Source organism: Octopus sinensis, linkage group LG8 (assembly GCF_006345805.1).
Source record: "Octopus sinensis linkage group LG8, ASM634580v1, whole genome shotgun sequence".
NCBI lineage: Eukaryota > Metazoa > Mollusca > Cephalopoda > Octopoda > Octopodidae > Octopus > Octopus sinensis.
In genome coordinates this window covers 18,129,809-18,156,110 of record NC_043004.1, presented here as the reverse complement: position 1 = coordinate 18,156,110, position 26,302 = coordinate 18,129,809, and the positions used below count along the sequence as shown (strand labels likewise).

General features: G+C 38.4%; 1 protein-coding gene across 4 annotated transcripts in view; it reads left to right on the top strand.

Moving 5' to 3' along the window:
• LOC115214931 (neurobeachin-like protein 1) overlaps nucleotides 1-26,302 on the top strand; it is a 345,811-nt gene that overhangs the window by 238,898 nt on the left and 80,611 nt on the right. For all 4 annotated transcript variants that reach the window (XM_036505273.1, XM_036505272.1, XM_029784012.2 and 1 more), the window contains exons 14-21: nucleotides 1,176-1,279; nucleotides 6,186-6,287; nucleotides 8,819-8,955; nucleotides 19,000-19,132; nucleotides 19,356-19,475; nucleotides 22,346-22,640; nucleotides 24,545-24,627; nucleotides 25,158-25,247. In XM_036505273.1, coding sequence (XP_036361166.1) covers nucleotides 1,176-1,279; nucleotides 6,186-6,287; nucleotides 8,819-8,955; nucleotides 19,000-19,132; nucleotides 19,356-19,475; nucleotides 22,346-22,640; nucleotides 24,545-24,627; nucleotides 25,158-25,247 — 1,064 coding nt within the window. The remainder of the gene's footprint in view (nucleotides 1-1,175; nucleotides 1,280-6,185; nucleotides 6,288-8,818; nucleotides 8,956-18,999; nucleotides 19,133-19,355; nucleotides 19,476-22,345; nucleotides 22,641-24,544; nucleotides 24,628-25,157; nucleotides 25,248-26,302) is intronic.

Here is a 26,302-nt window from a genome sequence, read left to right as displayed (position 1 = left end):
ACACTTTATTTCCCATTGCCTCAGTCCACTCAGCTGGTAAAAATGAGTTGTACTTGTATTTATTTCAAAGGGCCAGTCATGTCACATTCTGTGACATGCTGAATCCCTCTGTGTACTACATTAAAAGTATGTGTGTCTGTGGAGTACTCAGCCACTTGAATGTTAATTTCATGAGCAAGCTGTTTGCTTAATTGGATCAATTAGTGCCCTTGTTATTGTAACCGATGGAGTGCCAGTTAATTAAATTAACCCTTAAGTATTCAGATTACTTCATCAGATGTAATGCTTGTTTAATCACACTGCTTTTAATTAAACATACATTTCCCTATAACTTTGAGATTTTGATGATATAATTACACATTTTTAGAATGACATTGTAAGATAGGTGTAAGAGGCTGGATCTGACTGAGTTAAACATAAAACATGTAGAATACTTGAGCTGGATATGGATGGTTTAAATGCTAAGAGGTCAAGGGCTAACTTAGGACTACACAATAACAGCAACATCACATTGCCACTTGGTCCTTAATTTCTGTGGATTTAAGAATGGCTCAATGTGTTAACTGTTGGTTGGCCATTTTGATTGTTTATTTACAGTATTGTAGAGACAGTAACTTAGCCATTTATGCTGTGTCTGGGCTGTTTCCAGAAGCAAGTGTATTGCCCCAAGCATGCTTACCACCTCTCCACTCATGGATATTTTATGAAAGAAAAACAAGTCAATATGTTTGCAGCATCCATGAAGCTGCAAGAAGATACCACAATATTGGTCAAGTATAACCGTACATATGTACGATGTTAACCTCGAGATCTATTATTACTTCTATTAGATTTCCTTACCCTCTCTCTTTTCATTGAATTACATAACTGCTTCAGATAAATATATGTTGCTCTTTATTGATATCCACTTAGGGCTATTCACATGTCTGGATCATAAGTTTTATGTAAGATGTAGCACTATTAAACTGTGCTACTTTGTTACTAAATTATCGTTTCAGACATCAAATCCATAAACTTTGGTTTTTATTTTTTCCCCTCATATCTGATTAACCTCAACAGAGCAATGCTAACATTGACAATATACGTCATATAATATTTTCTCAACAATGATTTGTTTGAATTCTTCAACTAAATGCTATTAGCAATATTGATTTCTACTTTTTATGGCCCCATAGACAATCTGATCCATCTCCTGGAAACCATGGCAACTTTATCAATCTCATCTCTGGAGCTGAAACAGCTGATAGGTTTATTACGAATTGATGAAGAAGACAAAATGGTAAGAATTACAGCTGTTTTAGTCTTTCTGAAACTTTTTTTAGTTTTTTATGTATTAACATAATACTTGTAGTGTAATGGTTGACATTGAAAAAAAAAAAAGAAAAATCAAATATTCTTTGTATCAAGTTTTCCTGTATAACACCAGAGATAATTTGTTTAAAGAGCTGCAATATTTGACAAACTATTCTCAAATGTCTACACGTTGCATTTATTAATTTCTTTTTGCATTTGTTATAGAATGAGGTGGACTGTGACAGGTGGAAGTGATTGATAGATTGCTTAGATTGATTCAACTAGTTTGATTTAAAATTCGTGGGCAGTGTAATGTGAGAACAGAAGAAGAGATAGGAATTCCAGTGGGTCAGGGTTTTTGAAAGAAAGGACTTCGTATATTGTTTGTTAGGTAGGGATGGAGCATAGGAGGTAAAAATTAGAGCTGGGTAAAAGTGGAAGTGAACAGTTTTCTTTTTTTCATTATGCCTTCTGAGTAGAATTGGTTGATGGAAACTCAATGAAACCCATTGTGTGTGTGTCTCAGTGTTTGTGTTTACTCCCCACCACCAGCACAGGAGCCAGTCAGGCGGCACAGGCATTGACCATGTTTAGATAGTGCTTTTTATGTGCCACTGCCTCAGGAGCCAGTCAGGCGTCATTGGCATTGACCACATTCAGATGATGCTTTTTACGTGTCACTGGCATAGGAGCCAGTGAGGCAGCACTGGCACAAACCACGTTCGGATAGTGCTTTTTATGTGTCACTAGCATAGGAGCCAGTCAGGTGGCACTGACATCAACCATGTTCAGATGATGCTTTTATGTGCCACAGGCACAGGAGCCAGTCAGGCAGCACCGGCATTGACTACATTCGGATGATGCTTTTATGTGCCATAGGCACAGGAGCCAGTTAGGTGGCACTGGCATCAACCACGTTCCGATGGTGCTTTTTATGTGCCACTAGCATAGGAGCCAGTCAGGCAGCACTGGCATTGCCCACACTCGAATGATGCATTTCATGTGCCTCCGGCATGGGTGCCAGTCTGGCAGCAAGCAAATAAAAGATGTAAGATAACAGCTGAAGTTTGTGAGAGACAACACAATATGGCAAGAGTTAAAGATTAGAGAGATTATTGATCAAGCAGATGGATTTGTTTTGATAATGGATGTAGGATCCCAGTGAAAGATGATGCATCATTCTGGTTATGAGAACAACATTGTAATGTAGGTGGTGAGCTGGCAGAACTGTTAGCACGCTAAGTGAAATGCTTAATGGTATTTCATCTGTCTTCACGTTCTGAGTTCAAATTCTGCCAAGGTTGACTTTGCCCTTCATCCTTTCGGGGTCGATAAATTAAATACCAGTTGTGTACTGGGGTCAATCTAATCGACTAGCCCCCTCCCCCAAAATTTCGGGCCTTGTGCCTAGAGTAGAAAAGAATATTATTTTAAAGGCGGCGATCTGGCAGAAACATTAGCACAAAGGGTGAAATGCTTAGCAGTATTTCGTTTGTCTTTATGTTCTGAGTTCAATTTCCACCAAGGTTGACTTTGTCTTTCATCTTTTCGGGGGTCAATAAATTAAGTACCAGTTGCCTACTGAGGTCGATCTAATCAACTGGCCCCCTCCCCCAAAACTTCGGGCCTTATGCCTTGGGTAGAAAAGAATATTGTAATGTATGATATCTTTTGGCATTCAGATTCCTCTGTCAAATGTAATCATTATTTATCTTTTAACTTTTTCAGTCATTCGACTGTGGCCATGCTGGGGCACTGCCTTGAATTTTCAGTCGAATGAATTGATCCCTGTACTTATTTGCTATTATTTTTTATAAGCCTGGTACTTATTCTGCCAGTCTCTTTTGCCGAACCACTAAGTTGCAGAGTTGTAAACATTCCAATACCAGTTGTCAAGAGGTGGTGGGACACACACACACACACACATGGATTTCTATATATATGTATATATTCTTTTTTCTTTTACTTGTTTCAGTCATTTGACTATGGCCATGCAGGAGCACCACCCTTAGTCAAACAAATTAACCCCAGGGCTTATTCTTTGTAAGCCTAGTACTTAATCTATCGGTCTTTTTTGCTGAACCACTGAGTTACGGAGATGTAAACACACCAACATCGGTTGTCAAGCGATGGTGGTGGGGACAAACACAGACACACAAACATATACATACATACATACATACATACATACATACATATATATATGATAGGCTTCATTCAGTTTTCATCTACCAAATCCATTCACAAGACGTTGGTCAACCTGAGGCAATAGTAGAAAACGCTTGCTCAAAGTGCCCTAAAGTGGGACTGAACCCGGAACCATGTGATTGGAAAATGAACTTCTTACCACACAGCCGTACCTGTACCTTATTCACATTATTTTGAATTAATCATGCATTATGTCATAGTTTTGAGATTTTGATGAAGTGATTGTTTATTTATAAAATGACATTGTAGGGTAGGTGTGAGAGGTTGGACCCGGTCTGTTTGAACATAAAACAAGTAGAATGTTTTGACCAGATACGGCCAGTTTAAATGCTAAAGTGTTAACCCATTGTTAATGGTTGAAATGTTTTTAACACTGAAGTTGAAGTAAAGTATACTTAACACAGGTGCAAGCATGGCTGTATGGCTAAGAAGCTTACTTTGCAACCATGTGGTTTCAGGTTCAGTCCCACTGTGTGGCACCTTAGGCAAGTGTCTTTCATGAGATCCCTAAGATAACAAAAACCTTATGAGTGAATTTAGTAGACAGAAACAGTGTGGGAACCTGTAGTACATGCATGCACGTGTGAGTGTATTCGTTTGTTTCCCACCCCTGCTTGTATTAGTTTGTTTACATAGGCGCAGGAGTGGCTGTGTCGTAAGTAGCTTGCTTACCAACCACATGGTTCCAGGTTCAGTCCCACTGCGTGGCACCTTGGGCAAGTGTCTTCTACTATATCCTCAGCCCAACCAAAGCTTTGTGAGTGGATTTGGTAGATGGAAACTGAAAGAAGCCTGTCATATATATATATATATATATCATCATCGTTTAACATCTGCTTTCCATGCTAGCATGGGTTGGACGATTTGACTGTTTTTTCTCCTCCAACATCGCTTGACAACCGATGCTGGTGTGTTTACGTCCCTGTAACTTAGCGGTTCGACAAGAGAGACCAATAAAATAAGTACTAGGCTTACAAAGAATAGGTCCTGGGGTTGATTTGCTCAACTAAAGGTGGTGCTCCAGCATGGCTGCAGTCAAATGACTAAAACAAATAAAATGAAAAATAAGTAAAAATAGATACCTATAACTTAGTGGTTCATCAAAAAAATTGATAAGTTAAGTACCTGACTTAAAAATTTAAAAAAATGTCCTTGATGTTGATTGTTCAACTAAACCCCTTGAGGCTGTGACCCATCATGACTACACTTTTATTGACTGAAACTAATAAAAGAAAACTGGGATTTTAAAAAGCTGAAGGTTGAAAATATGTGGCTTCTGAATGCAAAAGTTACTAAGATGTTTGATTCTAAATATTTTTGACAAAGGATATTTTTATGCCTGGAGATATTGAATGTTTTACATCTGACACTGAAAGACATTTGATAATAACCGACAATGGAACACTATTAAGCAAAAGTGTTTCTGAATAAAATAAAAGTTAATTTGCTTTCACATATCCTTTTTCGAATTGGCACAGGTACGACTGTGTGGTTAAGAATTCGAGTTCAACCCCATTTCTTTCCACATTGGGAATGTGTTTTCTGCTATAGCACCAGGTCTATTGAAACCTTGTGAATAGATTTGGCGGAGGGAAGCTGAAAGAAGTTTGTCATGTACTTATTTGTGTGTATGTTCTGTGTCACCTTATCTTGACATTGTGCGATAGTTGTAAATGAGTGTCACTGTCACACAAGCAGTTTCACTGTTTTCCAATTTTCTGTGGGAGTAAATTTTCCATGTTTGGTTGAGTCAGGTGTGGTGGGTATACATTGTTGCAGTCTATTGCAGCATTCATCATTTGTTGGTATATTCCTGAGTCCATGTGGGCGACCTGTCAAGCAGAGCTCCAGTCAGTCCCCATCTCCACAAGATACCTATTTCTTTATTACCCACAAGGGGCTAAACATAGAGGGGACAAACAAGGACAGACATAGGTATTAAGTCGATTACATCGACCCCGGTGCGTAACTGGTACTTAATTTATCGACCTCGATAGGATGAAAGGCAAAGTCGACCTCGGCGGAATTTGAACTCACAACGTAACGGCAGACGAAATACCACTAAGCATCTCGCCCGGCGTGCTAACGTTTCTGCCAGCTCGCCGCCTTTATCTCCACAAGATACCTGCCTCATCTGCTGTGATGATGTGACATGTATTCAACCAACATGAGCCATCTACCAAGTTGGATTCACAGTGAAAAGAACATGGCAAGCAGAGTCCAAAATCAAGCAACATGGCTAAACAGTCTGAGCTGGCACTCCTGAAGCATACAAGTTGCAAGACGCATCCCTGTTTTCAAAGTAGAGTCATTGGATGGATATGAAATCTGACCAATGATAACCTGTAATCCTGTAAAGCATTCTGACACCATGGGAAAATATTACCTTGTTTGGAATCAGGTGAAAGTTGATGACGAGAAATACATCTGGCTGTAGCAAATCTTCTCCCACCTTCCACAAAAAGAAAAAAGAAAATGGAAAACATTTTGTCCAACTCTTACAAACTTGGGAAAGTGGACATTAAATGATGATGGTGATGATGATGAAAGATATTTTCAAGAATATGGTTGGAGAGATGTTTGTTTGTTTGTTCCTGTTATTTTACAAGAGATCAATTTGATTGAAAATATAAAATCTTCCAAGTGTTTAAACTATTTTCCAATTTTTCTTTCTGTTTACCTAGATACCGTACTGCAGCCGACTGTTAAAAGCTATGTCCACAATGGCTCGGCGAGATGGAAGAGATGAATCCTTACACTTCTTTTGTATCCAAGAACCGGGAGCTGTAAGTAGTTTTAGAGAAATATTTAATTTTTTATGCTTCATTAATTCTGTATATTGGTTTCTCAACATTCCCTCTTCCCTACTCAATCCTCATGCCTCAGCCCCACCCACTGCTACCTACCTCATACCTTGAAGGGTCAACCATTCACCCCCACCATTCCTTCTACAATGTGAATAGCCATGTTGTTCCTCTACAGCAAGAAATTTGTTCTGCTCTGACCTTTTCTCTCATACTGTATCCTACTCTGTTCCTTACTCTCCTAGCCCTCTCTCTCCACCCTTCATTGAAGTTCATAGTCTTGTAGTGTTGGTGGCACCAAAAAAAAAATAGTACATACAGTAAAGCGGGTGGCATTAGGAAGGGCAACCACACCCAAGAAGACCCATACTCCGTAGCACAAGTGTTAAGACCAACCTTTCTGGTGGCGTAAAGCACTCATGGCAGTGTCTCGTGAAAGTGCCTGTGCAGTGCCATGTAAAAGCGACACCCACGCAGTACCACGTGAAAGCACCCAGCTCACTCTGTAAAATGGTTGGCATTAGGAGGGGCATCCAGTCATAGCAATCATCCCAAATCAGACTGGAGTCTGCTGCATCTTCCCAGGTTGCCATCTCTGGTTGAACTGTCCAATCTGTGCTAACTTGGATAACAGACATTAAATGATGAGGTAGGGGGATATCTCTGAAAAGGGGCCTCAAGGAGTAGTGTCCCTGCCTTCATGAGCTAGTTTTCCATCACATTTCTTAAAAATTGTGGTAGAGGCCTTGGTCTTTCTTGAGACCACTCACATTTAGAAACTGAGTTTGGGGTAAGCAAGGACATGCTCCCTATAGAAAATCCAGCTCCAAAAAAGCCTCATGATAGCAAAGGAGAATGGGCACCAGCCAGCCCAAAGGTTAGGATGGGCTGCATCTGCCCACCTTGGTTGCTATGGCATTGAGGTAAATCTGGCCACCCCCGTTAACAGGGACAAAACCTGGTTTTAAAATACTGGATGATGATGATGGTGGTGGTGGTGCCGAAGCAAACCCTGGAGCTCAAAGCAGTCTTTGCGCTCATTAGATCTTATCAAACCATCCAGTCTATACTAACAGAGAATATGGACATCAATTGATGATGATGATTAGCTCATTGTAATTGATGCAATAATTGTCCTGATATGGAAGGCTGCCTCTTTGTTTATTATTTCTCCATGACTTCTCCTTTGGAGTCAGTTACCAAAATGTTGATAAAATTACTCCCAAGAAAGTTTATTTTCGTGTCAAGAAAATTTGCAGTAAACATTTTTTTGTCCTGGGGAAAATTTGCCACAGGAAAATTCTCTGGAAGAAATTCAGCCATGTAAGAAATTTCACTGAAAGTCAAATTCACCATAGGGACAATGATAAAGTGTGTTATATCAGCATTATTTTTTAATAAAAAGAAAAACGAATGATAAAATGTTTTTTATAAAAACATTAAATGGGTAAGTCTTTATTCAACATCAATCATAAGTGAAATGTAATGAGGTCATTTAGCCCTTTCGTTACTGTATTTCTTTTTGAGATGCTCTGTGTTTCTTTCAGTTAATTTTAAATATAACAAAGAATTTAGTAAAATAACTTAGTTATCATTCTGCTAGTGTTAGGAACATAAATTGTGACTAAGGTTTGGGAGAAGATTTTAGAACTTATGAAAACAAGACATTTGTACTACAGAGCCATTGGCAGTTTCAGCCAGATTGGTAATCGAAAGGGTTAACACATGAAAATTCCAAGCAATGTTGCAAAAATAATGTGTTTTTTTGTTGAGGATTGTATCAAAACATTTGTCTCAGAAATCTTGCATTAATATCTCTATACTTTTTCTTCATCTCTGCTGCATCTCCTCAATCTGATAGACTTTACTTTCTCATTGTCCATTTGGCAAATTTGTCTTTGGATGCATTTTTCTGATGTAGCAAATTTTCCTATAATAAAAAAGTTTATGGTGAAAATTCCTATAACTGTTTGTTTTATTGCCATGATTTCATTTAGATTGGCCATTCTTGATAATAAAAGAATGTACAAGGTAACAGGTAAACTGTTGTTGTTATTATTTTTGGCACTGTTGTTAGATTCTCATACCGAATATCTTGTATTTTGTCTGGGTCTTTGCATTTTTGAGTTCAAATCCTCTCAAGGTCAACTTTGCCTTTCCTCCTCATGGGGTTGATAAGGTATCAGTCAAGTTCTGGACTGATTGCTGCTGCTGTTTGTTGGTGGTGGTAATGGCAGTATTGTTGTTCTTCTTCTCCTTCCTTCCTTCCTTCTTTCCCTCCCTCCCTCCCTCTGTATAATGCATATTCAGAGCCCTTGTCTCCCTCAGACTGCTGACATTGGTGCAATTGATGTCCATCTTAAACATTTTCAAGTCCATGTGTTCAGGAAAAAACCATGGCTGGAGAAGGAACTGAGGACCTTAGTTCAAATGAGTTAAATCCAACCAAAAATCTTTCAAAGACTTTTCGAATCAAATATTTACTCAAATGATGTGCTTTATCATATTTCCAGGGCATCTCCATTCCGTGCATAAAGAAGTGGCCTGGGGCTGGTTTCTCTTTCCATTCATGGATCTGCTTGGACAACGAAGTCAATGTGTCTGAGTTTAACTTGTACGACACAAAAACCTACCGTAGACAGCTTTACAGGTAAGTCATTGAACTTTCTGCCATCATAATACCTGTTGTCTCTCATTCTCTTTCTTTCTATTTCTTATGTTACCTCATGTTCTGCTTTCATGCTATTTCCTCTTTCTATCGATTCATTTTTGTCTAGACATATGTTTTACATATCAATTCTTCATCTCCGCTCATCCATCATAAAAACTCATCTTACATTATCTTCTTCATTATTCTCATCACTTTTTTACTCTTCCAGTATTTTTGTGTGTGTATATATATATATATATATATATATATTTATTTATATAGATGTAGGAGTGGCTATTTTCTTGTCATCAGCGATAAATACGATAAAATAAATGAGATACTTACTTGTACCCATGGAAGAAGTAAATTTTCTTATCGTATTTATCGCTGATGATGAGAAAATTCTTAATGAATTAACTCAGAAGTTGGGACTGATCCGATAATAACAAATTTTTTTAGAAATTTCTATCAGCTTGCGTTCGAGACTTGTGCTTATAGTGATAAATGATATGGATATTGACGATTAAGTCTATTTTCGGCATATTTGGCATTGGAATTTTTTCTTTTGCTCTTGTTTATAAGTTGTATATATATATATATATATATATACATCTAATATAGGATAAAATTTTCCCCCCAAAATTCTATCAATGGCCAGCACATTAAAAAGAACCTTTAAAGGTTAAATTTATAAACAACTTATAAACAAGGGCAAAAGAAAAAAATTCTAATGCCAAATATGCCGAAAACAGACTTAAATCATCAATAACCATTATGATTTAAGTATGTTTTCGGCATATTTGGCATTAGAATTTTTTTATAAGTTTATATATATATATAGAGAGAGAGGGGGGTAGAATAAAACAAGGTAGAAAATACTAAAATAATTTAATCATGAAGTACATTTTAGCACCAGTTTCCGTCTTTTAGACTTTTTCACCTAAGAGTAAAATAAGAAAAACAATTAAATTGGAGAAAAAAAAAATTAAGTGAAATGTTTTGTAGATATTTCCAGTCTTTGAATCAGTAAATATTTCCATAGTCTTCAGATAGTCTGTCTCTCTCTCTGTTCCTTTGTGAATGCTCCATAGATGTGTATTAGTAAATCTGAAGGAATAGTTTGTGTACAAAGAATTGATGGTTTAAGCAGGAGCAGTCGAGGGAGGAGGAGAAGAAGAAGGAGAACAAGAAGAAATCATTGGAAACAACAATAACACTAAGTACTAATATAGATTAGTGGTAATATAGATTAGTGGTTCCACCTGATGAAGAAGATTCTCTTGCAAGAGCCCTGTGCTGGTGCCATGTAAAAAGCACTTGTGACAGCACCATGTAGAGGGGCTCCCAACCTTTTCGCTATGAAGGAACCTTTTATTTAGATAAGTTTTCTCATGGACCCCTTTTAATATGCTTATCCTTATGTATGTGTGTGTGTGTGTGTGTATATATATACACACACGAAATTTTGAATTTAGTTCATGGACCTCCAGTACTACCTTTGCAGACTACCAGGGTTCCACAGACCCCAGGTTGGTAACCACTGATATATACACTCATCAAAAGTGTGTGTATACGCACACACACACACACACACACACACACACATACACACAGGTGTAGGTGTGGCTGGGTGGTAAGAAGATTGCCTCCAAACTACGTGGTTCTATGTTCAGTCTCACTGCATGGCACCTTAGGCAAGTGCCTTCTACTATAGCCTTGGGTCAACCAAAGCCTTGTGAGTGGATTTAGTGATGGAAACTGAAAGAAGCCTGTCATATACAGGGTGGCCCAAAAGTAGGTTTACAGTTATCATGTAGGCACTTTAAATTTCTTTTAAAACATTTTATTACATTTAAATTTCGATCTTACAAACTGAAAAGGGCGCTTGACAAAATTAACTAAATTAGCATAGAATAATGGTTTCATATGTTTTATTATTAAGATCTAAACTGTTAAAATATGAATACAAGAGAGATAGATGAATAACTGTAAAACTACTTTTGGGCCACCCTGTATATATATATGTGTGTGTGTTTGTATGTCTGTGTCCTCTGCCTCCACTTGATAACAGCGTAATTACCCCCTGTAGCTTACTGGCTCTCCAAAAGAGACCAATAAATTAAATACCTGGCTGAAAACAAAACAACAAAAAAAAGTACTGTGATCAACTCATTCAATTAAATGTTTCTCAAGGCTGTGATCCAGTATGGCTGCAGTCTAATTACTGAATCAACTAAAAAGATGACAGATAAAAGATACACAGTTTTGTTGAGGGTGGTTGTGATCCCTGTGCTGGTGGCACGTAAAAAGCACCATCCGAACGTGGCCAATGCCAGTGCCGCTTTGACTGGCTTCAGTGCCAGTAGCGCGTAAAAAGCACCAACCAATCGTGGTTGCTGCCAGCTTCCTCTGGCCCCTGTGCTGGTGGCACGTAAAAAGCACCCACTACACTCTCGGAGTGGTTGGCATTAAGAAGGGCATCCAGCTGTAGAAACACTGCCAGATCAGACTGGAGCCTGGTGCAGCCCAGACTCCAGTTGAGCTGTCCAACCCATGCCAGCATCAAAAATAGACGTTAAACAATGATCATGATATATGTTGCTAGACCTGAACATCCCTCGTCAGTATGGATACAATGCTGATGATGTATTCAAATACAGGGTAGCCCAAAAGTAGGTTTGCAGTTATTCAGCTATCTCTTTCGTATTCATATATTAACAGTTTAGATCTTAATTGTAAGAAAAAATATGAAACCCTTATTCTATGCTAATTTAGTTAATTTTGTTGAGCTCCCTTTTCAATTTGTAAGATAGAAATCTAAAGTGCCTGCGTGATAACTGTAAACCTATTTTTTGCCACCCTGTATATAGAGTTATATATATGCCAGTGCTGCCTCGACTGGCTTCCGTGTCGGTGGCACGTAAAAAGCATCATCCGAATCGTGGCCGAAGCCAGTGCCGCCTCGACTGGCTTCCGTGCAGGTGGCACGTAAAATGCACCAATCTGACCGTGGCCGATGCCAGCCTCGCCTGGCACCAGTGCAGGTGGCACATAAAAAGCACCCACTACACTCGCGGAGTGGTTGGCGTTAGGAAGGGCATCCAGCTGTAGAAACATTGCCAGATAAGACTGGAGCCTGGTGCAGCCTTCTGGCTTCCCAGATCCCCGGTCGAACCGTTCAACCCATGCTAGCATGGAGAACGGACGTTAAACAATGATGATGATGATGATGATGAATACACACACACATACACACAGGGTGGCCCAAAAGTAGCTTTGCAGTTATTCAACTATGTCTTTTGTATTCATATATTAACAGTTTAGATCTTAATCATAAAAAAATATGAAACCATTATTCTATGCTAATTTTCAGTTTGTAAAATAGAAATTTAAATGTAACAAAATACTGTAAAAGAAATTTAAAGTGCCTACATGATAACTGTAAACCTACTTTTGGGCCACCCTGTATATGCATCTAGCAATGCAAGAAAATCTCTACACATGCACACACGTGCACGTGTGTGTGTATGCGTGCATGTGTTTGTGCATCCATCTCTTTGTGTGTGCATGTGTTTGTGTGTTTACCTTTTTATCCTTGCATCCACTTCTTCCATAAAAGTGCATGTGAAATTATAATGATGATAATGTAGTTATATGGTTGTAACTATAAGATATGTATATATTTATAGCTCCGTCTCTCCCTCCTTCTCTCTCTCTCTCTCTATATATATATATATATATACAGAGAGAGAGAGAGAGAGATAGGTAGAAGAGTAGATAAATTGATATAAGTATAAGTATATTGATGTTCCCTTTAACAACCTCACACACATCACCTTTTGCTCCTTACTCTTTTCTGTCACTCTCTTTCTCTCTGTTTTTCATTCTCTTTATCTAATCCAGTATTCATCTGCATGTCCACCTCTCTCTCTCTCTCAACTGTTTACAGCAGCAACTGAAGCTGAAAGTATTGATATTGTTTTCTTAGCAATTGTTCTTGATGTTGTTGCTACTAGCATGGAAATGGGGGGGAAAAAAAAAAAGAAACCCAAAACAAAACAACAACCGAAACAAAAGAAGAACCAAAGAAGAAAATGAGAATTACAATCCTTAACAAAATATTAACTTTGCTCAGCTGTTGTCTGCTTCCAATTTGATATTGTTTGAGGAGACACAAAAGGAGAATTCTTACTCTTTGCAAAAGATGGCAACTGAAGCTGTTTAGACATTACTGTCAGATCCTGAAGGGTGTGGCGCAATGGGGTACGGTGGTGGCAGTTGGGGATGGGGGTTCTTAGATGTTATTTAATCATGTTTGTTTGCTTTTTCATTTTGTCGGCTCATGTTACAAAGTGATTATGAAAAATTGATATTAACAGGTTTTCCATTTTGATATCCTTGACTACTCACAGAAACATACACATCATCATCATCATCATCATCGTCATCAACAGCATCACCATCATCGTTTAATGTCCACTTTTCCAATTCTTGCATGGGGAGGTGGGGTGGCCAGTTGGAATTTGTTGTGTGACTGGATACTCTTCCTGTTGCCAACCTTCAATTATTTTCAAGTAAGGTGATATTTCTCCATGGCCCGACATTTTTTTCAAGGAAATTTGAACACAAACAACCTCGCTTGTATGCCAGTGATGTTCTTTTATGACTGTCACATGATATTAAGACAAGTGTCCACACATATGCATACACGCACACACACACACAAATGAATACATATGATGGGCTTCTTTCAGTTTCCACTTACCAAATATACTCTCAGTTGTTCTTTTAGCTTGGGGCTACAGCAGAAAATTGACGTTCCGTCGGGTATGATGACAAAGGTTCCGGTTGATCCAGTCAAGCAAATAACCTGCTAATGACATAATAACATGCAAGTGGCTGAGTGCTCCACAGACATGCATACCCTTAATATAGTTCTCAGGGATATTCAGTGTGACACCGAATGTGATATTGATGGGCCTTTGAAATATAGCTACAACACATTTTTGCCAGCTCAGTGGATTAGAGTAACGTGAAATAAAGTGACTTGCTCAAGGACACAATGCGCCACTGGGAATCGAACTCACAACATTATAAGTGTGATCTGAAGACCCTAACCACTGAGCCACGTGCCTTTGCTATAGCAGAAAACATGTTGACACTTGCCCATGGTGCTGTGCAGTGGTACTGAACCTGAAACCACATACTTACAAAGCAAGCTTCTTAACCACACAGCCATGCCCGTACCTATTTTATTATTTACTTTATGAAGATAATTAATTGATAAAGATAATCTTAGTAATAACAACTCACGCTGGATATTTTGGAGATGTTTTTATTTTTTAAATTACTGTTGTTTTTAGTTGTTTCTCTTCCAGCTCATCTCAGTCCTAATCAAGCAAGATCTCTACTCAAAGGCAATTCATCCATGACCATTCCATCGAATGTTTTGTTGTTTTCTGTCCAGGAGTGCTCTACTTAGGACATCATTGTCTAATCTCCCCTCCCCATTTTCATGACCGTAGGCTATAATTTGAGGGTCATTTGGCTGCTATTTTTAGCAGGTTGAACAACCTTTTTTTTACTTTTTTTTTTTGTTGAATCAAAGAGGTTAGTTCTATTCAAGGAGATCTGCAGCATAGAATTAACATGTCTAGATAAGTATGAGCAACCAGTATGTCTTTCATTCTGCCCATGCACATAGGCAGTGCATTAGCTGAGCTTTCTGACAACTAAGCACAATCTGTCATAGAAGTAATTAAAGTGGAGTGTGTAACCAGGCAATCAGAGCTATTATATCAACTCCACTTTCAAAACTTGTTTGAAGAACACACACACACACATACACACACACTCTCCTCCAGTTTTCTTTGCCCTTCTCTCTCAAGGTGAGTAATTACCTGTCATTAATCACTCACTTGTCCTGCAGAATTGAAATCCATTTTCTAGTGTTGTAAATTGTAGCAAATCCGGTTCCTTTGTATGTGGAGATGTTAAAAAGACAAGGTCTGGCTGTGTGGTAAGATGTTTGCTTCCCAACCATATGATTCTGGGTTCAATTCCTCTGCATGGAAACTTGGCTGAGTGTCTTCTACTATATCCTTGGGTTGACCAAAAGCCTTATGAGTGAATTCGGTAGACAGAAATTGAAAGAAGCTGTCATACACACACACATATCATCATCATCATCATCATTTAACATCTGCTTTCCATGCTAGCAGAGGTTGGACAGTTTGACTGAGGACTGGCAAGCCAGGAGGTTGCACCAGCTCCAATCTGATCTGGCAAGGTTTCTACAGCTGGATGTCCTTCCCGTGCCAACCACTCTGAGAGTATAGTGGGTGCTTTTTGTGTGTCACTGGCATGAGGGCCAGTCCGGTGGGACTGGCATCGACCATGCTTGAATGGTGCTTTTTACATGCCACCAGCACTGGCATCGGCCATGCTCAAATGGTGCTTTTTACGTACCACTGGCACGGATGCCAGTCAGGCGGCACTGGCATCAGCCAAGACAACAATTTCACTTGACTCAACAGGTCTTCTCAGGTACAGCATATTGCTGGACATTTGAAGGGTACTTTTAAATGGGCCCGTGACACTGGCATCGGCTACAGCTACAATCTCACTTGGCTTGCCAGGTCTTCTCAAGCACAGCATATCTCCAAAGGTCTCAGTCACTTATCATCACCTCCATGAGACCCAACATTCGAAGGTTGTGCTTCATCACCTCATCCCAGTTCTCCCTCAGTCTACCTCTTCCACAGGTTCCCTCCACTGTTAGGGTGTGACGCTACTTCACACAGCTGTCCTCATCCATATATAGATGAATAATGTGTGTGCACCTTTGTGTTATTGTTTGTCCCCAACTGCTGCTTGAGCAACAGTGTTGGTTTGTCACTTAGCAGTTTGGTTTGGCGTAAAGAAACTGATAGAATAATTACTTGGTCCATTATATTCAACTAAACCCTTTGAGGTGGTGCCCCAGCATGGCCACTGTCCAGCAATTGAAACAACTAAAAGATCAATGATAAATAAAGGCAATACTGCATTGAAGACAAATCATGCTTAGTTTCAGGCAACAAAAATGTAATACCCATGGCATATTCCACGGCGCCAATGAAACTGATTGGAGAAAACGAAGGAAGATAGATTACAGATCATTGATTGTTGAAGTGGGGAGAAAATACACCGAGACTTAGAGTTATTTGTATAGGTGCCAATGAGCTAGAGGGTTATGTCAACCCCTAGTATTTTTTTTTTGACATGGTTTCTATGACTGGGTGTCCTTCCCAATGCCATCCACTTTACAGAGTGTGCGGGGTGCTTTATCGTGTTGCATTATCATTTAATAATCTCCATTATCATCTTCATCAACATCTCTTAATCATCCTCATTGTTTTGTAGATGATTGAGATGCGCCAACATCATGAGAGCAGCTCTAACATTTCTATCATTATTATCAATATTTCTTCATCCTCTTTTGTTTCATTGTATCATCGTCATTGTTGTCATCAATAACATCATTACCATCATTTGTAAAGTCATCCATCGTCATCATCATACTCATTATCGTTATCATCATAAGTTCCTACAGATACCAAAATGAGTGGAATCCTTCATCTCAATGCTAGCAAAGACAAATATGAATAGCACACTTGAGGGCATATAAGATACATGTTTTTTAAAAAAAAAAAAATCTCTTAAAATCACCCCAGGTCTTTTATGTGAAGTCAAGTTTCACGTTAGTTAATTTTGTCCTTGACAGTCACATTTCCATGAATATACAAAAGTGCAGGCGTGGCTGTGTGGTAAGAAACATGCTTCCCAATCACATGGTTCTGGGTTCAGCTTGGGCAAGTGTCTTCTAATATAACCTTTGACCAACCAAAGCCTTGTGGGTGGATTTAGAAGACGGAAACTGAAAGAAGCCCATTGTGTGTGTGTGTTTATGTTTGCTTGTCCCTCACCACCACTTGACAACTGGTGTTGGTGTGTTTACCTCTCCTATGACTTAGCAGTTTAGCAAAAGAGACTGAAAAAAATAAGTACTGGGTTTAAAAGTAAGCTTTGGGGTTGATTTGTTTGACTAAAATTCTTCAAGGTGGTGCCCCAGCATGGCCACAGTCTAATGACTGAAACAATAGATAATAGATGAAGATAAAACACTTGAAATTGGGGTACATCCAAAATGGCTCGTGTATCGTTTGTGCCACCGAATATAATAAATATATTAAAGGAATATGAAATGGTGAATGGAAGTTGAAATCTGTTCAGTTCTGAGCAAAATTCTAATGTCTTTGCAAAATCCCATCTGCCATTTGAAAAAGGAACAGCAACATCTAAGACAATTAGTCTTGAATACATTGTACATATATCGGCACTGGAGTGGCTGTGTGGTAAGTAGCATGCTTACCAACCACATGGTTCAGGTTCAGTCCCACTGTGACGCACCTTGGGCAAGTGTCTTCTACTATAAGCCTCAGGCTGACCAAAGCCTTGTGAGTGGATTTGGTAGACAGAAACTGAAAGAAGCCCATCATATATATATGTATGTGTGTGTGTGTCTTTGTCCTGCTCCCCCCTCCCGCCGTTGTTTGACAATCGATGTTTGTGTGTTTACATCCCTGTAACTTAGCAGTTAGATAGAATAAGTACTAGAGTTATAAAGAATATGTCCTGGGGTCGATTTGTTCGACTAAAGGCTGGCCAAAGTCAAGTGACTGAAACAAAAAAATACATATGCATATACTATACTATTCCCCATTTTTTGTTGTTTTGGAGTGGGTTGCCACAACAAGGCATACACCAGGCATTCTTTTCATTTCCCAGTTCAAAGAGGCAAGCCCTGTGCTGTGTTCAGGTCAGGGTATGGAACACAACCCCCAGTATCACCAGTGGGTCCCAACAGCATATGCTAGTTTACCCCTACTGCATCAAACTGGTTCCATACTGCTTTCAGCAATATCCATCCATCTACAAACACCCTCCTAGATTTCCAATCATTTATAAACTCTCTTGCCTCTCTCACTCCAACACCTCCAACCACTAAAGCTTTCCTCACTCTATCCATCCATCCACACAAAAATATATGCTCAAGGCTGGAACTCCTCTGATCATAGACCTACTCAGTTAGGGCTGACCTGGGGTCAAATAGCATCTGTAATGTCTTTTGTCATCCATCTGTCTCTTTGATCACATTTTGGTACTGCCTGTTTGGCATTGGCTTATTTGACATCGGTTGTTTTAATGCTTCCTTTGTTTTCTCCCTTTCTTTCTCTATTTGTGTGTGTAAGCATATTTCTTTGTGTGTAGGAGGAGAGGAAAAGTGTTTGTGTCGATTTCCCTTTTTTTTTTTTTTTTTTTTGAGTCATAATAGATTTTCACTTAGCAGCATATTTTTTACTACCTCACTAAGGAAACAAAGAGAAAAATTGGGGGGATTAAGGAGGAGAAGATGGGTGTGGGGGAGTAACAGGCAGTACATCCCAGACTAAATTGCATGTTCAGCCACACCTCGGGGATATGATTGTAAAGGCATTACCACCGAGAATGGCCAGTGGCACTCACTGCAACAGCCATCCCTTACCTCACATGACTCATCTCTTAGACAAGCTGCATTTATCTTAATTTTGCATGTCAATCGTGTTCAATTAAAAAATTGTAAAGTCTCTCCTCCCCCTCCTACTCTCTGTATGTGTATATTTCTATACACATGCATGTTTGTGTGTTTGCCTCTTGTGCCAAAAAGTACTGTTGCCAAAACAGGCTGAATGTCCAGGCAGCCATGCCATATCATCAGTGTCCAAGCAGCTGCACTGAATTGTCTCATTCCAACAGCCACACGGTATATAATATCTCCAATTATTCAACTGTCTCTTTGTTTACATCCAAACCATATCCGATGTCTTCATTTGATTGATCATCTCCCTGGCCATAACTGCACTTTATGTTACAAACACGATGTTATACTTTCATATAAAATCAAAGATATTCTTCACACATGATAATAAATCAATCGAATATTATTCTTTGGTTTTATTTCAGTTTCTCAACAAGTTCTGGCAATGGTTTTGAAGCGTTCTTCACTTCAGACGGTGTCCTTGTGGTCGCTGTGTATAACCGGAAAGATCACTCGAGTGTATCACTCACAGATTATCCGTTTAAAGATTCACATTGGGTTTGTAAAAAATATTTCTTAAAAAATCTTTCTCCTTCATTCCTGTTTCATTTCTTTTGTTTTTCTTTGAAATTATTTTAATTAGATTGCATTGTCAAATAAATTTTTTTTTTTCCTTGGCACTCTGTCATCATACATCTGAAAAGTGATAAAATTTATCCAAATTTTGAAAATAATAAACAAAAGTCATAGATGGTGTTTTATTTGCTTCTTCTACTTGCAGCATTGTCTTGACATTGTTCATACTAATTCTCGTAGACCATTTGCTAACAGTCAGTTGGCTATATACGTTGATGGTTGCTTGAAACTAAATGTCCAACTTAAATTTCCTACTACAACTGAGGTAAGTCTGTCATAAATTGTCGTCGTTTTTTTGTTTTGGTTTTACTCTTAATAAATTCATTAAGTAGTATATATGTTAATCACCTGTAGGGAGACAGTATTTCGTTATGCAACCATAGTATACTACAAAGTATATTAAACATTTTTGTAGGTGCAGGAGTGGCTGTGTGGTAAGTAAGCTTGCTTACTAACCACATGGTTCTGGGTTCAGTCCCACTACTTGGCAGCTTGGGCAAGTGTCTTCTACTATAGCCTCAGGCTGACCACAGCCTTGTGAGTGAATTTGGTAGACGGAAACTGAAAGAAGTCCATCGTATATATGTATATGTATATATATATATATATATATATATATTATATATATGTGTGTGTGTGTGTCTCTGTGTTTGTCTCCTCAACATCGCTTGACAACCGATGCTGGTGTGTTTACATCCTCGTAATAGAGACTGATAGAATAAGTACTAGGCTTACAAAGAATAAGTTCTGGGGTCGAATTGCTCGACTAAAGGTGGTGCTCCAGCATGGCCACAGTGAAATGACTGAAACAAGTAAAAGAGTAAGTCAGTACCATGTTCTACTGAGTTAGCAATGCTATTACATCACTTGTGAAGTTTATCTCCTCAGATTTCCTATAGAGATTATATCCAGCACTGATTTTGTGACAACTATATAAGCAATAAGTTTCTGGATGATTAATGGGTTGTTTGGGTGCTAACAAACAAAGGTTCCTGAAATATGTCAGGTAGGCCCATTTCCATTTATGATCTTCAATCGTGTTCTTTATATCTGGCATCTTGGATATGAAATGTCATAACAGAATCAGTGCTGGCTAGCATATATGAGTGTGTATAGTCACAGGTATGGTTCTGTGGTTAAGAAGTTTTGCTTCCCAACCACATGGCTTAATGGTCAGGGTGTTGGACTCATGATTGTAAGATTGTGGCTTCAGTTCCTTGACCAGGTGATGTGTCATGCCCTTGAACAAAACACTTCATTTCATGTTGCTCCAGTCCACTCAGCTGACAAAAATTAATAATCCTACAACTGATGGGTTTCCCGTTTGTGCCAAGGAAATGAGGAACCTTACCCCATGAGTCTGTATGACTCAGGAAGGATATTTACCCTATCTTTCCAAACCATATGGCTTTTTTTATTAACTCTCATTATATGGCAGCACCTCGACTAAGTTTCTTCTATAGCAGCCCTTAGCTAACAAAAGCCTTTTAAATGGATTTACTAGATAGAAACTGAAAGAAGCTCATTTTGTGAATGTGTGTGTGTATGTGTATTTGAGGGGCTGCTGAAAAGTTCCTGGCTTTAAGGGTATCATGAAAGGAGGTTGGGGGCCCAACCTTCTGGGTTCTTTCACAGGGCTTAGAAAAACTGTAGGGCCGCTGCAATGAGTGTGTGAATCTGAGAGGGGAATATGTTGAGTAAGATCATAATCCACTGCCCCTCCTGTATTTTCTTTTACCCAAAGCCAGGAACTTTTCAGCACCCCCTCATATGTATGTACATACATGCATGCATACAGGCATACATACGTACGTACGCATACATGCATACATACGTGCGTGCATGCATACATACATATAGATGTATCTACAAGTCACCTTGTGCTGACACATCACATTAGCTATAAATGCCCTAATCATGTAGACCTGTATAATCAAAGATATTTCAGCCATGACAGCCCAATCTTTTTGAAGATGGTAGAGTGTGACGCAAGGGAGAGTAGGCTGTTATTTCTAGCAAGTGAAGTGATCACATAATGGCTCTTTTATTGGTTTATGTATATGTGAATGCTTGCTCTTGGCAACTCTACCATCATGCATCATCCTTTTTATGCCCATTTTCTATACTGGCATGGGGTTGTGTGGTTTGACAGGACTCAACATGTCAGAGGGCCACTTCTTGATCCAGTAGCTCAGTTTCAGTATGGTTTTTGTGGCTGGATGCTCTTCCTAACACCGATCACTTTACACAGTGGACTGGGTAGTATTTTCATTGCACCAGCATAGTAGTAGCTGCCTTGCCATCAGTAAGACACCATAGCCCTCTCATGCCCTTTCTTAGTTTTAGCATTATCTCATGTTTGAGCTTCTCACCATTTTTGTCAGTTAAAATCAAGTTTAAAATCATGTAATATGTATGAGTAAATATGGTAATTTTAAGAAAACTTGCGAATGATGTAAAACAGTTAGTAATAGCCGGTATAATAATGTAGTTTCTTTCCGTCTGTCTTTACGTTCTGAGTTCAAATTCTGCTGAGGTCCATTTTGCCCTTCATCCTTTTGGGTCAATAAATTAAGTACCAGTCGCGTACTGGGGTCAATCTAATTGACAGGCCCCCTCCCCCAAAATTTCGGGCCTTGTAACTAGAGTAGAAAAGAATAATGTAGTTTCTTTACTTTTATTTCTGTACAGTTACATTTTTATATCTTTTAAATACATTCTAAAAATATTGTTTTATCTGCTGAATGAATTTTAAAAATATTGTGTTATCTGATATAGAACAATTCCTTTGAAATTAAAGTATCAGGATTTTCAATGTTATTACTACAACGATCGTTGTGGTATCTCTGAACAAGGCACATAACTCTGCATACCTCAGTGTCACTGGTTGACAAGATGCTTCACTCTTGTTTCATGTTTATTGCATAAATAGCAATAAAAGAACCTAAGAGTGGAGGAATTGTTCCAACAATATGTAGGTGTTTATACTTAGGCGATAAAAAAAATAGCTATATTGCACATATGTAGCTATTGGTAAAAATGACTGCAAAAAATTGAGAGAGGTAACGTACAAGATATACATTAAAGAAATTGAATGAAAAGCAATATAAATTTGTATTTCATTTTCTGTTTCAGGCCTTCTCATCCTGTAAAATTGGCTCAGCTGGTCTGAGATCACCTGTAGAATTCCTTGTGGACATGTCTCCAGTTTCCCCCACAGTTCCAGAACGTAGAAGAAGTTCTTCACTTAAATTCTTCAACTTTAGCTCTTCAACAAGATCAGATTATCAGTCTGAGGTGACCAATCTTCTTGGAGGTACTCAAGACGATACTTGGGGCCAACCAATTGCTCTGATGGGTCTACTTGGTTCAGTGTGTGTCTTCCATGAACCTTTACAGCCAGGGGAAATAAAGAGTCTGTATAGTCATGGTGAGTTCTTGCAATCTTCACTTCAAATACTCAATTGTTTTTATCATCATCATCATTGACGTCGATGTCATCATCATCATTGTTTAATGTCAGTTTTCCATGCTGGCATGGGTTGGACAGTTTAACTGGGGACTGGCAAGCCAGGAGGCTGCACCAGGCTCCAACATGATCTGGCAATGTTTCTACAGCTGGATGCCCTTCCTAATGCCAATCACTCTGTGAGTGTAGTGGGTGCTTTTTACGTGCCACTAGCACAAGGAGCCAGTCAGGAGGCACTGGCACAACTACAATTTCACATTTGATTTTTGATTTTGATTTAATTATTTTAATAATTATAATTATCAGTGGATTAATAAAAGCAGCTGACCAGCCCTATTACTTATGGTTAAACGATACAATCATACTTATTCGGAGAGTGTGCTGTAGAAAAAAACTGACTTTAGTTTTGAAATCAGCATACCAATTTTGGTGTAAATCAAGTGAGGAGGTAAACTCAACAGAAATTATGTTCAGAATTGTTCCCCTGTGTTATTGTCCACTTTTTTCATGCTTGCATGGGTCAGACAAAATTTGTAGAGGCAGATTTTCTACAGCTGGATGTTCTTCCTGTTGCTAACCCTCACCGTTTTCCATGCCAGATACATTTGTCAAAGAAGAGTCGAAGCAAACAATACCACTTGTATGTTGATGATGCTCAACATAACATGATGTGAAGACTAGGTTATATACACATGTGCATGCACACACATACACACACACTTTTATATACACACATACATTTGATGGGCTTCTTTCAGTTTCTATCTGCCATGGGTTTCTTCAGTTTCTCTCTGAGATCACCTGTAGAATTCCTTATGGCCATATCTTTGGTCAGCCTTGCCCAAGGTACCATGTAATGGGACTGAACCCAAGACATTGTGATTGGGAAGCAGAATTCTTAACTGCACTGCCATACTTGCACCTAAACATTACTACAAGGCCATAGTGTTGGACTGCGAGTATCACAACTTTATAAAATTATTCTCCTACCTCCCCCCCATCTTTCTCTCTGCTTCGTGAATGAAGTTTTTGAAGGGGCTGGTCCACATTGTGTTTGTAGGCATGCATATGGCTGACAAGACCTATGCAGGATAAGCAACATTGACCGCGGTAGCTGCAGCTGAAGGTCAGGTCAGAATTTGATGACAAGGTCTTGTGATTCTTTCTCCTGTACGTTTTGTCTTTAAGATCGGCTCTGTGGACCACAATTATCTTAGAGAGACAACTAACTCAATACCAATGTTAATCTGCCTAGCTGAGACCAAGATAACATTCTTAATTCCAGCTTTCTTGTTTTGCACCCCATTTCACATTTCTTAATACTATTATTCCAAAACAAATTGCGTAAATTTTATTATATCTCAGACAGTGATTATGCTGCAAATAAACACTTGCACTGATTGAATGACTAACCAAATAGCTAATCAATCAATTAGTTAACTAGTTAAATGGTTGACCAATTGAGAAATAAATAATAAAGAAGTGAAACTGAACCAGTGTGTGTGTGTTTATTATTGGCATAATGACCCATCCCAAGATACAATGAAATAGATTTCAACCCAAAAGTTCACATTAGAAATCTTGTATCCAGAATGCAAAACCAAAACACAAACATACAACAATTGTCAATCATTTCTGTAGTATTTATTTTATAAAACAGTATTCCATTTCTGCTTTTATAGTATTATGTGATAAATATTTATCGCCACAATATTTACAGTTATGTGCATTCAAGCAAGTTGAGCAATATTTTATGGTTTTTACAGCATCAGAAGACAAGTTTAAGAAATAAAAAAAAAGCTCACTCCACCAAAGAACTTTGAACCTTTTCAGTATTCTAAATTGTCTTATTATCTCTTTTACAGGTCCCAACTATTCAAACATTTTCACTGAAGATGGAGACTTTTCTGATCTTCCAGGGAAACTTTTGCTTTACTACAATGCAAAGGTAAAAACGCTTCTAAATTTAAATTTGAAGCATAAATAAACTTTAACTCTAATATCATTATAAATAAGAAAAATTATTAACCCTTTCGTTACTGTATTTATTTTGAGATGCTCTGTGTTTCTTTCAATCAAATTTAAATATAACAAAGAATTTAGTAAAATAACCTAGTTATCATTCAGCTAGTGTTAGGAACATAAATTGTGACTAAGGTTTGGTGGAAGATTTTAATTCAAAACTTATGAAAACAAGACATTTGTACTACAGACCCAGAGGTAGTTTCAGCCAGGTTGGTATCAAAAGTGTTAAGGCCCACCTTATTCTCTCTCCAACTTTAACCCTTTCGTTACTGTATTTATTGTGAGATGCTCTGTGTTTCTTTCAACTTGCCAAAAAAGACAACAAAAATTGTTTGATTATATTTAAACTGGTGATATTGTATTACATACCAACTTTTCTAGTGATTTAAACACAAAAACAAGCATGTTCATGTATTACATTATATATTATATCTTTTTTTTTTTAATATTCAGGCTTGTAAAGATGGTTTCTGTATTGATCTCTCTTTCAACCAAAACCATGGACAGCTACATGGCTACAAATGTATCACATGGGATATCAAGGTAAAAAAATGATAGAAATATTTAGTTGAACATTTAATTTCATTTTTCTTGTATTCATATACTCTTTTACTTGTTTACTTGTTTCATTCATTTGACTGTGGCCATGCTGGAGCACCGCCTTTAGTCAAGCAAATCGACCCCAGGACTTATTCTTTGTAAGCCTTGTACTTATTCTATCGGTCTCTTTTGCCAAACCGCTAAGTTACAGGGACATAAACACATCAGCATCAGTTGTCAAGTGATGTTGAGGGTCACAAACACAGACACACATACATATACACACACATACATATATCCATATATATATATAGATAAATAGATATATTGGGCTTCTTTCAGTTTCCGTCTACCAAATCCACTCACGAGGCTTTGGTCGGCTTGAAGCTATAGTAGAAGGTGCCACGCAATGGGACTGAACCCAGAACCATGTGGTTGGTAAGCAAGCTACTTACCACACAACCACCATTGCGTTCTTTCTCTGTTTAATGAATCTGAGCTGGCAGAATCGTTAGCATGCTGGGCAAAATGCTTAGTGGCATTTCATTTGTCTTTACATTCTGAGTTCAAATTCCACTGAAGTCGACTTTGCTTTTTATTCTTTTGGGGCCAATAAAATAAGTACCAGTTGAACACTGGGGTTGATGTAATTGAATTACCACCTCCCTCGGAATCGCTGGCCTTGTGCCAAAATTTGAAATTAGTATATTTGAAAGTACAAGCAGGAGAATGTGTACCCTATACATGCCTGTTTTTAGTTCATTTCGTTTTATCATTTGAATGTACAAAGTGAAAACTTTGGAGTAGCGAAGGAGAGAAATCATTAATTTAGAATGACTGAAAGAATAGATAAGTAAATAAACGAATGAATGAATAAATATATGTCCCTCTTTCCCCATTGTCCTTGCATTCACCCTCTTGTACCTTGAGGGTACAGCCTGACACATCATCACCGCCATCTTCTTCTCTCCTTTTCCAGCTGGCCTAGCCTTGTATCTCCTCTACAGCAAGACACTTGTTTCTATCCCCCCCCCATCATACTCTTGCCTTTTGAAAAC